This window comes from Myxine glutinosa, chromosome 12 (genome assembly GCF_964187855.1).
Source record: "Myxine glutinosa chromosome 12, kmMyxGlut1.1, whole genome shotgun sequence".
Classification (NCBI taxonomy): domain Eukaryota; kingdom Metazoa; phylum Chordata; class Myxini; order Myxiniformes; family Myxinidae; genus Myxine; species Myxine glutinosa.
Window position 1 is genome coordinate 33,441,401 of NC_136272.1, and position 13,658 is coordinate 33,455,058.

General features: G+C 41.3%; 1 protein-coding gene across 1 annotated transcript in view; it reads right to left on the reverse strand.

Annotated features, from left to right (window-relative positions):
• LOC137437988 (disco-interacting protein 2 homolog C) overlaps positions 1 to 13,658 on the reverse strand; it is a 153,101-nt gene that overhangs the window by 78,287 nt on the left and 61,156 nt on the right. The window contains exons 6-12 of the mRNA XM_078766702.1: positions 9,848 to 9,958; positions 9,605 to 9,728; positions 4,743 to 4,852; positions 4,455 to 4,557; positions 3,753 to 3,817; positions 3,505 to 3,598; positions 3,017 to 3,154 (exon numbers count right to left, since the gene is read on the reverse strand). Coding sequence (XP_078622828.1) covers positions 3,017 to 3,154; positions 3,505 to 3,598; positions 3,753 to 3,817; positions 4,455 to 4,557; positions 4,743 to 4,852; positions 9,605 to 9,728; positions 9,848 to 9,958 — 745 coding nt within the window. The remainder of the gene's footprint in view (positions 1 to 3,016; positions 3,155 to 3,504; positions 3,599 to 3,752; positions 3,818 to 4,454; positions 4,558 to 4,742; positions 4,853 to 9,604; positions 9,729 to 9,847; positions 9,959 to 13,658) is intronic.

Here is a 13,658-nt window from a genome sequence, read left to right on the forward strand (position 1 = left end):
AATTCCTCTTTTGGGGTATATGGATTGCAGTCGATCTATGATCGGGTCTAAAGAAAGGTCTAAAGAATTAACACAGGGTGTGTGTTAATTTACCAAGTTTCTTGTGGAAAGATCGCCAAGTGGTTTAAGTATTCGAGCAAGCACTCCATTCAAAACCGTTAATGAATGGATAGCTTGGCAAGCGCTAGCTAGCTGCTTGGTAAATGAGCACATCCCGGGCTTCCTCCCTTTCAGTTTCGTGTTAAGCAGCAGGAAAGGTGGGTTTCATTGGTGGTTTTCAAAACAAAACCTTAATTGGTGGGTTTCAAAAGGCCGCTACGAAAAACGCTACTTTAGCTGCAGGGTCATCTTATTTACCCAACGCTTGTGGGGTATATAGATTACAGAAGATCTTCGCTCAGGTCTGTAAGTAAAACTTACCTCAGGGATGTCGGGATTCCTCAGTTTTTGTTTAATGTTATAAACAGCATTAGCAACTGTTTATTAAAGCTAATTAATATGTGTTTGTGGTTTATAATATTTTACAAGCCCGGCTATGCCACTTAGACTTTCGGTCTTGTTTATTTTTCGGAGATGGCCAAACGGATCTTCGTCAAACTTTCAGTGGTTCGTTCATCACTGAGGGCCGGGAGTGTTCAGACTGAAAAAAAAAAAAAAAACCTGGATTTTTTTTTAATCGCTCTTTCGTGCTCATGCCTTTGGAGATAGGTGAAAGGTAATATGAAGTGATCTCTGACCCCATTCCTTAGTGTAGTGTTTTATGCCCCAACAAGAAAATAGAAAAATAACAAATACATTCAATGTACACCTCCCACATGCCAAATAAATAAATAACATATCCTCCGGCACATGACATCACCGGGGCGCTTTCTGTGCCCAGTGATGGCACAGTGCAGCACATGGAGACGGAATTGGGACGGAGCGGCGCACAATAATTGATTAATTGCATAGTTAAAATAAATAAATAACAATCATAAAATAATTAATTTCTTGATAAATTCGCTAATAGCATACCTAAACCGCCACTGCTTCATCCCAATATGTAAGTTTTTTTAAATTATCTAAGTAATTAATAGAAAAAAATGAATAACTAATCGATTAATTGAGTTATCAATAAATTTAAAATACTCTTTGTAGCCAAATCACTTGGTCGTTGCCGTGACCACTTACTTGGTCACAGTGAGAATCAGCTTCCCAGCTCAAAAGCTGCCTGAGATATTACCCAGATGAGAAAGAAAATAAATGTCATCAATAATGAAAAGAAATAAATTATAATCATAAAATAATTAACATCTTAATCAATTGGCTAATAGCATACCTAAGCCTCCACAGTTTCATCTAAATTTGTAACTTCTTGAAAATTAATTAACTCATTAATCGAATAATTAAAATAATTATCGATTAATTGATTAATCAGTAAATCAATAAATACAAAAATACCCTTTATAGCCAAATCACGTGGTCACTGTCGTGTCCAAATCTCAACTTCCTAGCACAAAAGGTGCCTGATATATTACCCAGATGAGAAAGAAAATAAATAATTAAGACTTAATAAATCCAAAATAATTAATTAATTAATCAATTAAATTATTAATCAAAAAACAAAAATACAGTATTTGCCAAATCACTTGCTTACTATTATTGTGCCCAAAATTTCAGCTTCCAAGCTCAAAGGATGACTGAGATATCGCGCGGACAAACAAACAAACGAGGAAGAAAACAAACAAACGGAGTGAAAACTGAGTACTCCCTTTCGACAGCACCCTTTGGTGCCCGGCAATGACGTCATGCAACGCCTGGAGATGGAATAGGAAAGGAGCGGTATACCAAAATCAATATTTGATTTCTTCAAAATGCCATCAGGATTAGAACAGCAATGGGCCATGTCTGATACCCCAGCTAGTAAAATACATTTCCTTTACAGCTGACCTGGACATAACACTGATATTTTAGGAGATGTTCCAAGGGTTCAAAACACTTGTGCATTTGCCACCTCCGTGCACTTGCCCAGGCCAGAGGCTTAAGAGATAGAAATGGCGAGCCACGTTAGATGGCACCACAATGGGTTTTGTGAGTTGCGTTTGTTGTTGGTGCCTGCTCATCTACCTTATTCCTGCCTGAAACCAAACTACAGCTTCAAAGTGCTGATTTGGATTTCCAAGTTATGATTTACTCACGTACTTGTGTAAAGATAACGAAAGGAAAAATTATTCTCCTTTCAAAGATAATGAAATGAGAAAGACAGTTGTCAAAAAATGTGAATATTGTTAGTTTAAATCGAAGTTAAATTGAAACAAAATCTTTTTGTTGAAGTTATTCAAAATAGATTGTTCAGAATTGTCTGGGACATCCTGTATATAAATTGATATCATACAGTAAAACCAAGCAGGTGTGTGTGTGTGTGTGTGTGTGTGTTTCGTGTGTGTGTGTGTGTGTTTCGTGTGTGTGTGTGTCTGTGTCTGTGTGTGTGTGTGTCTGTGTGTGTGTGTGTCTGTGTGTGTCTGTGTGTGTGTGTCTGTGTGTGTGTTTGTGTGTGTGTCTCTGTGTGTGTCTGTGTGTGTGTGTGTGTGTGTGTGTGTGTGTTTGTCTATGTGTGTGTGTGTGTGTGTGTGTGTTTGTGTGTGTTTGTGTGTGTGTGTCTGTGTGTGTCTCTGTGTGTGTGTGTGTGTGTGTGTGTGTGTGTGTCTGTGTGTGTGTGTGTGTGTGTGTGTGTTTGTGTGTGTTTGTCTGTGTGTGTCTGTGTGTGTCTGTGTGTGTGTGTGTGTCTGTGTGTGTCTGTGTGTGTGTGTCTGTGTGTCTGTGTGTGTGTGTGTGTGTGTGTGTGTGTGTGTGTGTGTGTGTGTGTGTTGGTGTGTGTGTCTCTGTGTGTGTTTGTGTGTTTACGTGTGTGTGTGTGTGTGTGTGTGTGTTTCTATGCGTGTGTGTGTGTGTGTGTGTGTGTGTGTGTGTGTGTGTGTGTGTGTGTGTGTGTGTGTGTGTGTAACATGACCACAAGCGTGAAGGGTGGAGGGCTCACAAGGGTTGGCTGCATCAGCGACGAGTATAAGACGGAGCGAAGACAGATCCAGCTCTTTGTCTTGGTCCAGCTCTAGCTGTTCCTGGAGAGCTACCATAGCCCAATGCATATCTCTCGACTTCACACAAGCAGTTGAAGCTGCAAATATGTTATCATTGCAATGACTTCAGAAAATGGGAGTCGCAACATTTTTTATCAGACTCGGCAGTGCAATGGTTAGAGTGTCCGCTCAGAGTTTGAGGTCTGTGGTTCAAACCCTGGACGAATGATAATGAATATTTTCAAAATTGTACGTGCTGCTTCTCCTCGCTTGATGCTCAGCATTTAAAAAGATAGGGCACGCACAAACAACGTTTTGCAACACAGGCGCAGGCTTTGGGCCTAAGTCCCTCCTCCCGCATTAATGTTCCTTGTAAAGAAACTCATCGTAAATCATCAAGGCACAATCCCCATTATGCAGTTAAGCCTTTGTTTCCCCAATAACTCACCTTTGTACAGGTAGATTTTCTGCAGCCAAGATGATGGATTTACCTTCATGAGAGTATATGGGACAAAGACCACATGCAGCATGTTGAGGACACTCTGAAGCACCGGGAAGTGAGATTTTAGAAAGAAAGAGAATGTGAGAACAGAAGGCAGGGTCAGAAGGGAGATTTATTTAATTTCATCTTAAACACATGGGCCTTCCCTAGCCCGACCATTGAGCTTTGGTTCCCATTGCAGGCCTTGCTCTCACCGTAAGGATTCCATGCCACAGTCCAACATCCTTTTTGAAATCCAGCACGTTCACCATGGTCTCCCCTGCCAATAAAAAAAAAAAAAAAAACAACAACCGGAGCACAACAAAGTTAACATCCATTTCCTACATTCTCCTCTACCCTTCCCAATTTTTTATTTTTTAATTTTTTTTGTATACTGAATCGAGGCTCGTCAAAGAGTTTGTGTTTACTTCACAAACAAATAAACCAGACAAACAAAATATATAAAAAGAGGGAGCGGAAAACAAGATGGGGAGAGAAGGGGAAGCACACAAACACAACAATTGAGAGCAGGGAGATGTGTGGAAGGGAGAGCGCTTGGGGGGAGGAGGCGTGGGAAGGGGGGGTGGGAAATGTGAAGGGGGGGGGGGAATTATTACCATTATCTCTTAATGCACACTTCATACTTTGCTACCCTCATTAACCTACTCAGCTCGTATACGTCTTGACTAACCAGGTAAATAAAAGAGGGTTAGGTGGAAAGCAGATCCATTATATACATATAAAACTGAATTTCTGGAGCCACTGGATCTTCGCTTTACTTTAGCAATAAAACCAACAAACTGAAATAATAAAATTGTTTTCAGCAGAAATAACGACAAATGTTGATGATTCGCTGCCTTTCCATTACCCCTTCCCCATCCCCTCCACCATTTCATCCCTTTCTCAGTGGTTCTAACCCTCGATGTAGCTGCAGGCCTGAGTGAGTGCTCGGCAATGTGTCAGGACAGCCCGTCGCGTTACCGTCACTCCGACCACGCTTCCATCCTCCCCGGTCTTGTACTGAAAATGAAGATGGAGGGAGACCAGGAAACAACACCTTTAGAGCAAACACAAACCGAGCAAGCAAGTTACCATGGCAAACTGCACGGGCTCTCTATGAGCTCGAGTTAGGCCTGAATGGCTCACGCCGAGTAAGGGTCCAGTGATACGCACCACCAGTGCGAGTGAGAACAAAAAACGCAAACCTCAATGTAAGCCGTGTCCAGATCCGCTTCACAAATGAAAGGTGTCCACTCTTTTGGAGCCTTGGGCAAGCTTTTGGCATCGGTCATGTGCCAAATAATCTTTGGCCAACCTGCAGAGATCGTGGGATGAAAGATGGCAGGTTGTCCATAAAAGATCTCGGTTACCCTTAATATTCTTGATATGTACCGATGTGACTAATAATTATATATTCGGATCCACTCATTAATATAGTTATATTAACATTTATATTGGGATACAATGCAGATGCAACAAGAAAAAGCAATCAGAGATTGCAAACTCTCGCCAGGATGTATTTTCAGTGGTTTTTAAGGCTTTTGTGTTAAAACAAATATGGCGGCCGAACCACATGACCGATGACGTCATTTTTTTTTCTAAACTAATTTATTCCTAGATTATGCTCAAGAAATTTCATCTTGATGGGATGAAGTTATGTACTTGTCGAATTATGACGTCATAATGGAGGCACCTATGACATCATCATTAACATATTTTATTCCCCGTGGAGAGTTCTTTACAATGAGCTATGTCTCAATTTTTTTTATTCAGCGCTTTCGGAGATATAGAGGTGCAACGTTTTTCTGTTTTGACAAGATGGCGGCCGAACCACGTGACCTATGACGTCATAATTATCATTAAAAAATACAGGTGGAGTTGCACCTGTGGTGAAAATTTCCTGTCAATCGGACCTACGGTTGCAGAGAAAATCATATTTATTCTGTGCGGACAAACAAACAAAAACAGACAAACAGACAAACAGACAAACAAACAAACAAACAAACAGACAAACAGACGGACTCAAATGCAATACCCTCTCCTCTGGCGAAGGTAACTAGAACGGCACTCTGTAGCATGCATAGTCTCGCCTCACGTGCTCTTTCTGAACAAAAAATACCATCGTTAACTGACCATGCTCCTAATATGGCCCATATACCCGTATCATCCATGTACCCTATTATGTCACATACATTGCCATTAGCAGTAGGTTTTATTATCGATTGATTATTAGGATATTTGACGAACAATTTTGCGCACATTAAGGCAAAAGTGCATCAATGAAGATGAATATGAAAAATAAATTCGAACTGTATTCCCCATGGCTGGTCGATCATATGTATAAAGTTTCGCATAGATATACCAGGAGGTTCTGTAGAAGAAGATATTTTACGTTTCTATTTTCAATCCAATATGGCCGCCAGACTTGCTTGACCGATGACATAATAAATTTAATTCTTCATCACATTGGGTCGTACATTCGAAACCAAAAATATTGGCACACTCGCACTTTTTTCAAATAATACATCATTTCTTCCAGAAGGTTATTGAAATTAAAAATATATTTTGGTATCCACATACGTATGTATTTCTTTGGTTTGCAGTGGAACAAAACAAAAAAGCTGAAAAAATTACTAAATCTTATTTTATTCCACACAGAAATCCTAAAATGCCCGGACAATATTATTGTCACCTTTTAGAAGTTGTTAGAAATAATTCGATTTTAAGCAGGTGATTCTCCTTTACTTTGGAATCGAACTTACCTGTGGTGAGTTGCAGGTGCCTGCAATATAAAAATCACTCATTCTACCAGTTTGAATAGAGAAAAGGAGTCATTATGCAGTTCTGTGTCACTGTGTGTACCCCAATGAGTATGGAGAAAAGAAAGAAAACCAGAGAATTGTCTGAGGAGGTCAGACACAAGATTGTAGCCAAGCATGGACAATTTCAAGGCTACAAGTCCATCTCCAGAGACCTTGATGTGCCTGTGTCCACCCTATGCAATGTTATCAGGAAGTTTAAGGCCCATGGCACTGTGGCCAACCTCCCTGGACGTGACCGCAAGAGAAAACTTGATCGAAGATTGCAGCGAAGGTGGAGATTCTTTGAATGGTGGAGAAAGCACCTCGATCAACTGCCAAACAGAATCAAGATAACCTTCAGACACAAGGTACGACAGTTTCAACTCGCACCATCCATCGCCAACTCAATGACAGGAGGTTCTATGGTAGGAGACCCAGGCGGACCTCACTGCTGAGAGACACCAAAACACACCTGAACAAGCCAAAGTCCTTCCTTGAGAATGTCCTGTGGACAGATGAGACCAAATTAGAGCTTTTTGGCAAAGCACTTCATCTCTATGTTTGCAGAAAACAAAATGAAGCCTTCAAAGAAAAGAACACCTTCCCTACAGTCAAATATGGAGGAGGTTCACTGATGTTTTGGGGTTGCTGTGCTGCCTCTGGCACTGAGTGCCTTGAATGCACCCCGCTCTGCTCACCAAACTCTCCTCCTTTGGTATCCATGGAAATCTCCACGCATGGCTGGCGGACTTCCTCTCTAGTCGTCGTCAACGTGTGGCCCTGAATGGGTTTCTCTCATCTCCTCTTCCTGTTCAGGCTGGAGTTCCCCAAGGCAGTGTTCTGGGCCCCGTGCTTTTTCTGGTCTTCATCAATGATCTCTCTGACTCTCTCGAAAATCCTCTCTATCTCTTTGCTGATGACTCCACTCTCTGCCGCTCCATTCCTCTTCCCTCAGATCGGCAGTCTGCTGCCTCCTCACTCTCTGAAGACCTGGACAAAATCACAGACTGGTCAAACAAGTGGAACATGTCTTTCAATCCTGACAAATCTCACACTCTTACTATGTCTCTCCGAAAAGATCGACTGGACAACCCTCCCATCTACTTTCTCAACAATCCTCTCCAAGAAGTTCTGTCGCTCAAGATTTTGGGTCTCACTATCTGCCATGATCTTTCTTGGGAAAACCACATTTCCAAGCTGGCCTCCAAAGCCAGTCGCCGACTGGGCATCCTCCGTCGTGCGAAGTCCTTCCTCGGCACACCTGAGCTCCTCACCACATACAAGGCTTTCATCCGCAGCTCAATGGAATACTGTTCTCCCCTATGGGCCGGTGCTCCTGCCTCACACCTAGCTCGGCTTCACGCTGTTGAAACCAAAGCTTTCAGAATTATTGGAATCTCCCGCGATGAAGCTATCTCTGAGGGCCTTTCACTCACTCACCGCAGGCAGGTAGGTGGTCTTTCTGTCTTCTACCGACTCCTCTCCGGCCTTGCACCCCCAGCTCTCTCTGTGCTCTGTCCCCCAAATATTCCTACAGGTCGCACAAGATCTGCCAGCAACCCTCTGATGGTTAAACTGCCGAAATCTCGGCTCTCCGCTCACCTTCACTCTTTCATTCCTCTTTTCTCCCGCCTCTGGAACAAACTCCCTCACTCCCTTCAATCCCACTCCTCCCTCCAGGTCTTTAAAACAGCTGTTCACCACCATCTCTTATCTTCCCCCATCCAAAACCTTGATCTTTTCTACCCCCGCTAATTCACCCCAGATCCACCTTGTTTGAAATTCCAACTTCTTTCCTGGAAGTCCTGGCAGTGTCCATATGTTTTATACCTCTCCCACTGCCCCCTTCCCACGCCCCCCCCCCCCCAAAGCTCTCGCCCTCTCTCAGATCTCTCGATGTCTCCATGTCTCTCGGTCCCTGCTCTCAAATGTTGTGTTTGTGTCCTTCCCCCTCTCTCCCCATCTTGTCTACCGCTCCCTATGTTATATGTTTTATGTGTCGGTTTGTCTTTCTGTGTGATTAATGTTCGCTCTTTCACGAGCCTCGATATTGTATACAAAAAAAAAAAAAAAAAAAAAAAATGTGTGGATGGCATCATGAAATCAGGAGATTACCAAAGCATTTTGGAGCGCAATGTTCAACCTGGTGTCAGAAAGCTGGGTCTCTGTCGAAGGTCATGGGTCTTGCAGCAGGACAATGACCCCAAACACACTTCAAAAAGCACCCAGGAATGGTTCAAGACAAAACGCTGGACTGTTCTGAAGTGAACAGCAATGAGTCCAGATCTAAATCCTATTGAACACCTGTGGCGAGATCTGAAAACAGCAGTTGGGAGAAGGAATCCTTCAAATATGGGAGAACTGGAGCAGTTTGCACAAGAAGAATGGGCTAAACTGCCAGTAGAGAGGTGTAGGAAGCTCATTCATGGATATAGGAAGCGCTTGACTGCAGTTATTTTGTCCAAAGGTTGTGCTACCAAATATTAAGTCGAGGGTGTCAATAATTTTGTCAATGCCATTTCTTTTTATTTTCTGATTTTAAAGGATAGCATTTGGTTCATTTGGAAGTGGGGTAAAAGGAATTGAATGTGAGGAGGGGTGGAAGCTGTGGGCAAAAAAATACAGGCTGACCTGGTATTTTGTGAAGAAAGTTAGAAAGTGAAGAAATGTTCACTCGTAAGTTCTGAATCAAAAACAAAGGATCTGTAATATCAACAGTGAAATAAAGAATTGTGGAGACCAAATACTTTTTTGTCAATTTCAACGTATTTTTAGAGAAAATTGTGAGTTATTTGAAAAAGTGCAAGGGTGGCAATATTTTTGACCACGACTGTAGATCAGATGTATGAAGTTTCTGATTTTTCGGATAAGGATTTTGATTTAACCAATTATGGCTGGAATACCACTTCACCGATGAAGTCATTGTCATCACGCTACATACCCCATGGCGATTTGAAGACATATGCCAAGTTTCAATGTTTTTCGTTGAGCTGTTTTGGAGAAGATGTCCACAATGTTTCCTTTGATCAAATATGGCTGCCATACCATGTGACATATGACATCAAAATTATCAATAAAATATTCTCCAGTGGAAGTCACTTCTGTGTTTATAGTTTCGCATCGATCGGACAAGGGTTGGCAGAGAAAAAAAATTTTTTAAGTGAAAATATATAGACGTAGACTCACAAAGAAACAGACAGACGCATTACAATAACCTTGGAACCCCTTAGGGGCGAGACTAATTTGTAAGACAATCATGATCACACCTTTGAACTGCACTACTTCCCCTGTGGAGGACTTTGGCAGACCACGATGACAAGCCTCACTGGTCAGTGCAACTGCTACGCTGCAGCTGCCAAGCAAGAAGCCAAGCTGCTGACTCCAAGCATCCTAAACAAGGAAAAACTTATGTTTCAAGGAAAACATTTCTCCACTCTTCTTCTGGCTTAATGCATAACATTGAACCCAATGCATCCAAATACAAATGAAATGTTGGTGATGGCGCATACCTTTCGGGAAATTGGCACCTCGATGGGCACCGGAACAAGACCAGCAAGCAGGCAGGCATAGAAGGACAAGGCAAACGTGATGGGTTCACTGTTGGGATATACAAGGGCCACCTGCAGACCACCGCATATGCTCAGTTAGCATACGATAAAGGTCACCTCGGTGACCACCCCTCCCCCCCCCACCCCCACCAACGCCCAACCCTCACACACGTTCATTTTTAATTCTGCATTTATTGATGAATAAAAACTGGAACTGGAATTATTCTGTATTTTAACTCAGCAAGAAAGGTGGAGTTAAACCGGTAAGGGTCAAAACTTGCAATAGACCAATTCCAATCGCGCCTGCCTCCAATTCCTCCAAGCAATCCTCCCCCACCACATCAGCCTGTATTACTTGCCCACGGCTTCCAACCCTCCTCACATTCAATTACTCTTTCCCCACCTCCAAATATAAAATAGAACAAGAAGACGTCATGCAGAGCACGATACTTGCAAAAAAATCCACCCCCCCCCCCCCCAAATAAAAAGTTGCCATGGATACATCAAATTGTACATTTCATTAAGGTTAAAATTGATGATCTTGATCAAAGCTCGGGTCAATTGGATGAAAATTTATGGAATTACAAGTTTGACCTTGAGTGGGCCTTTGACCTTTTGACCTCAAAAACAGTTGATTTCCCAATTCCATGATGTACAATGCAATTGCTCTTTAATTTACAGGTTAATCGGATGAAAATTGATTGTTCAGATGGAAATTGATGATTTCGGAAGTTTGACCTTGAGTTGACCTTTGACCTTTTGACAAATAGTTGGTTTCTCAATTTAGTGACTCGATATGCAAATGCTGTTCAATTTTCAAGTCAATCGGATGAAAAATGACGATTTTAGAAATTTGACCTCAAGATGACCTTTGACCTCAAAACAAATAGGCTTCTTCTTTATGACCAACTCTACCAGCTGGTGAAGTATTGTGAAAATCTGTTTAAAATTTTGACCTGTAGGCGATTGACAAACAAACAGACAGATATGGACATACAGACAGAATACCGCACAAGACCAACTAATATACAGTACTTGAAAAATCTTAGATTTTGCAAGTAATAACACCTCAGCGATGTCACTGTACCTACCACAGTGCTACTGTACCTACTGTATCTGCCCGACTCTCTCCCACCACTCCACCAATCCCTCCCCCCCCCCCCCACTCCGTCGCATAATATTGGATTGAAGGTGGCAGGTTTTCGTACTTTGTTCAGGGTTTTTTTTTTTTTTTTTTGTATACAAGATAGAGGCTCATGTAAGAGCTAACATTGATCACAAAAAGACAAACTGATACATAAAACATACAACATGATAAAGGGAGCGGGAGACAAGATGGGGAGAGAGAGGGAAGCACACATGTACAACATTTGAAAGCAGGGACATCGGGAGATCTGTGGGAGGGAGAGAGCTTGGGGAGGAGGCGTGGGAAAGGGGAGGAGGGGGGTTAAAAAAAAAACACATGGACACTGCTAGGACTTCCAGGAAAGAAGTAGATATTTCAAAAAAGTGGATCTGGGGTGAATTAACGGGAGTATAAAAGATCAAGGTTTTCGATGGGGGAAGATAAGAGATGGTGGTGAACAGCTGTTTTAAAGACCTGGAGGGAGGAGTGGGATTGAAGGGAGTGAGGGTGTTTGTTCCAGAGGTGGGAAAAAGAGGAATTAAAGAGTTAAGATGAATAGAGTCTTGATTTTGGCAGTTTAACCCTAAGAGAGTTGCAGGCTAGTTTAACTAGTGCAAAATGCATAACTAGGGTGCCGGTGATAACTCGCCTATTCTTCACAAAAGCCACTATCAGATCTTTAACATCACCCAACGACCAGTGCAGGCGGATCCTTCAGCTTAACGTCCATCCGAGGGACAGCGCACACATTGATGCCTCGCATTCACGTGAACCACCAGGGTAGGTGGTTAGCAGTAGGAAGAATAGTTAGAAGTTTCCTCAATTTAAAATAACTCCAGGAGCAGCTTCGCGAGGATTGATTAATTTTATTCATTCAATTGAAATGCTCTATATATATTTATAAACAATAAAAAGAGCTCTGCTCTGTGAACCCCCATTTTATACCTCTCTGAGGTGCAGGATTCTAACCACAGTATTGCTCGGTAAAGTCTCATATGTTCATGGAGCAGGTAAGTTCCCCATCACATTTTGGACTGGCAAGATAAATAAATAGAGCGAGGAGAGGAGCGCAACCGTCACCTCTTTCATGTTTGAAAATTTGCTCTGAGGTCATGCCAGGAGTGGCCTGATGACCATAGATGCAACTCAAGCCAGGTGAGTTTAAAAGTAACCATATTATTATGTTAGTAAATGCATAACTAGGGCAAGATATATTAGGTCTCAAATGTCTAGGTTTGTCAATTTATAAATAAAGCAACTTTTTCACTTAGTTGTGAGACAGAGTAGAACAGCCACAGTACCAAATGGGTGGTTCATGTGCAGCCACCCGGCTGCTGGTTGCATCATTTTTCTGTGGGCGCGTCTGCCGCTGATGCAGTGCCTCTCTATAACCAGTTACCTGGTACTCATTTAGCCGACCTAGGAAGGATGACAGGCTGAGTCAACCCCACCTGGTGTTAATTCAACGGTATTCCAACTCAGGACCTCAGGATCCCAAGCCTGCCGCCCAAACCATTAGGCCAACACCAGGTATTAGCACCTTTGAAAGCAGTTACCGTGCCCAGAAGGCACATCTACCCTTGGATAACTGGGATACCTGAGTGAGAGGCCCTTGGATAACGGAGTGACAAATTTGCACCATTTTATCTCCCTTAAGTTCGCGGTGGGAAAACGAATTGACATTTTGCCTTTATTGTGACGGATGGAACAACCGAAAGGCTCAATTCGTTTTCAACCTTCCATGTTCCACTCCCCCTGGGGAATGACTTGAGCAGGTGGTAACATAGCTCTCCAGTGATAACAGATGTGCTGCCGCACGTCTGACATTCGTTCAATCGTCTTTCAGATGAGTTTGTTTTGTCTACAAGATGACTTTACATATTGTTTACGATATTAGGCATATTGTCGAAGAGAAATTAGTTATTGGCTACACGTTTCATTATATTGTCTTTGAGATTAATTATATTGTCCATGAAATTACTTATATTGTCTGGGAGATTAGTTATATTGTCGATGAGATTAATTATATTGTCTATGAGATTAGTTATATTGTCCATGAAATTAGTTATATTGTCTATGAAATTAGTTATATTGTCTATGAAATTAGTTATATTGTCTATGAAATTAGTTATATTGTCTATGAAATTAGTTATTGGCTACACGTTTCATTATATTGTCTTTGAGATTAATTATATTGTCCATGAAATTACTTATATTGTCTGGGAGACTAGTTATATTGTCGATGAGATTAATTATATTGTCTATGAGATTAGTTATATTGTCCATGAAATTAGTTATATTGTCTATGAAATTAGTTATATTGTCTATGAAATTAGTTATATTGTCTATGAAATTAGATATATTGTCTATGAAATTAGTTATATTGTCTATGAAATTAGTTATATTGTCCATGAAATTAGTTATATTGTCTATGAAATTAGTTATATTGTCTGGGAGATTAGTTATATTGTCTATGAGATTAATTATATTGTCCATGAAATTAGTTATATTGTCTATGAAATTAGTTATATTGTCTATGAAATTAGTTGTATTGTCTATGAAATTAGTTATATTGTCTATGAAATTGGTTATATTGTCTATGAAATTCGTTATATTGTCTATGAAATTAGTTATATTGTCTATGAA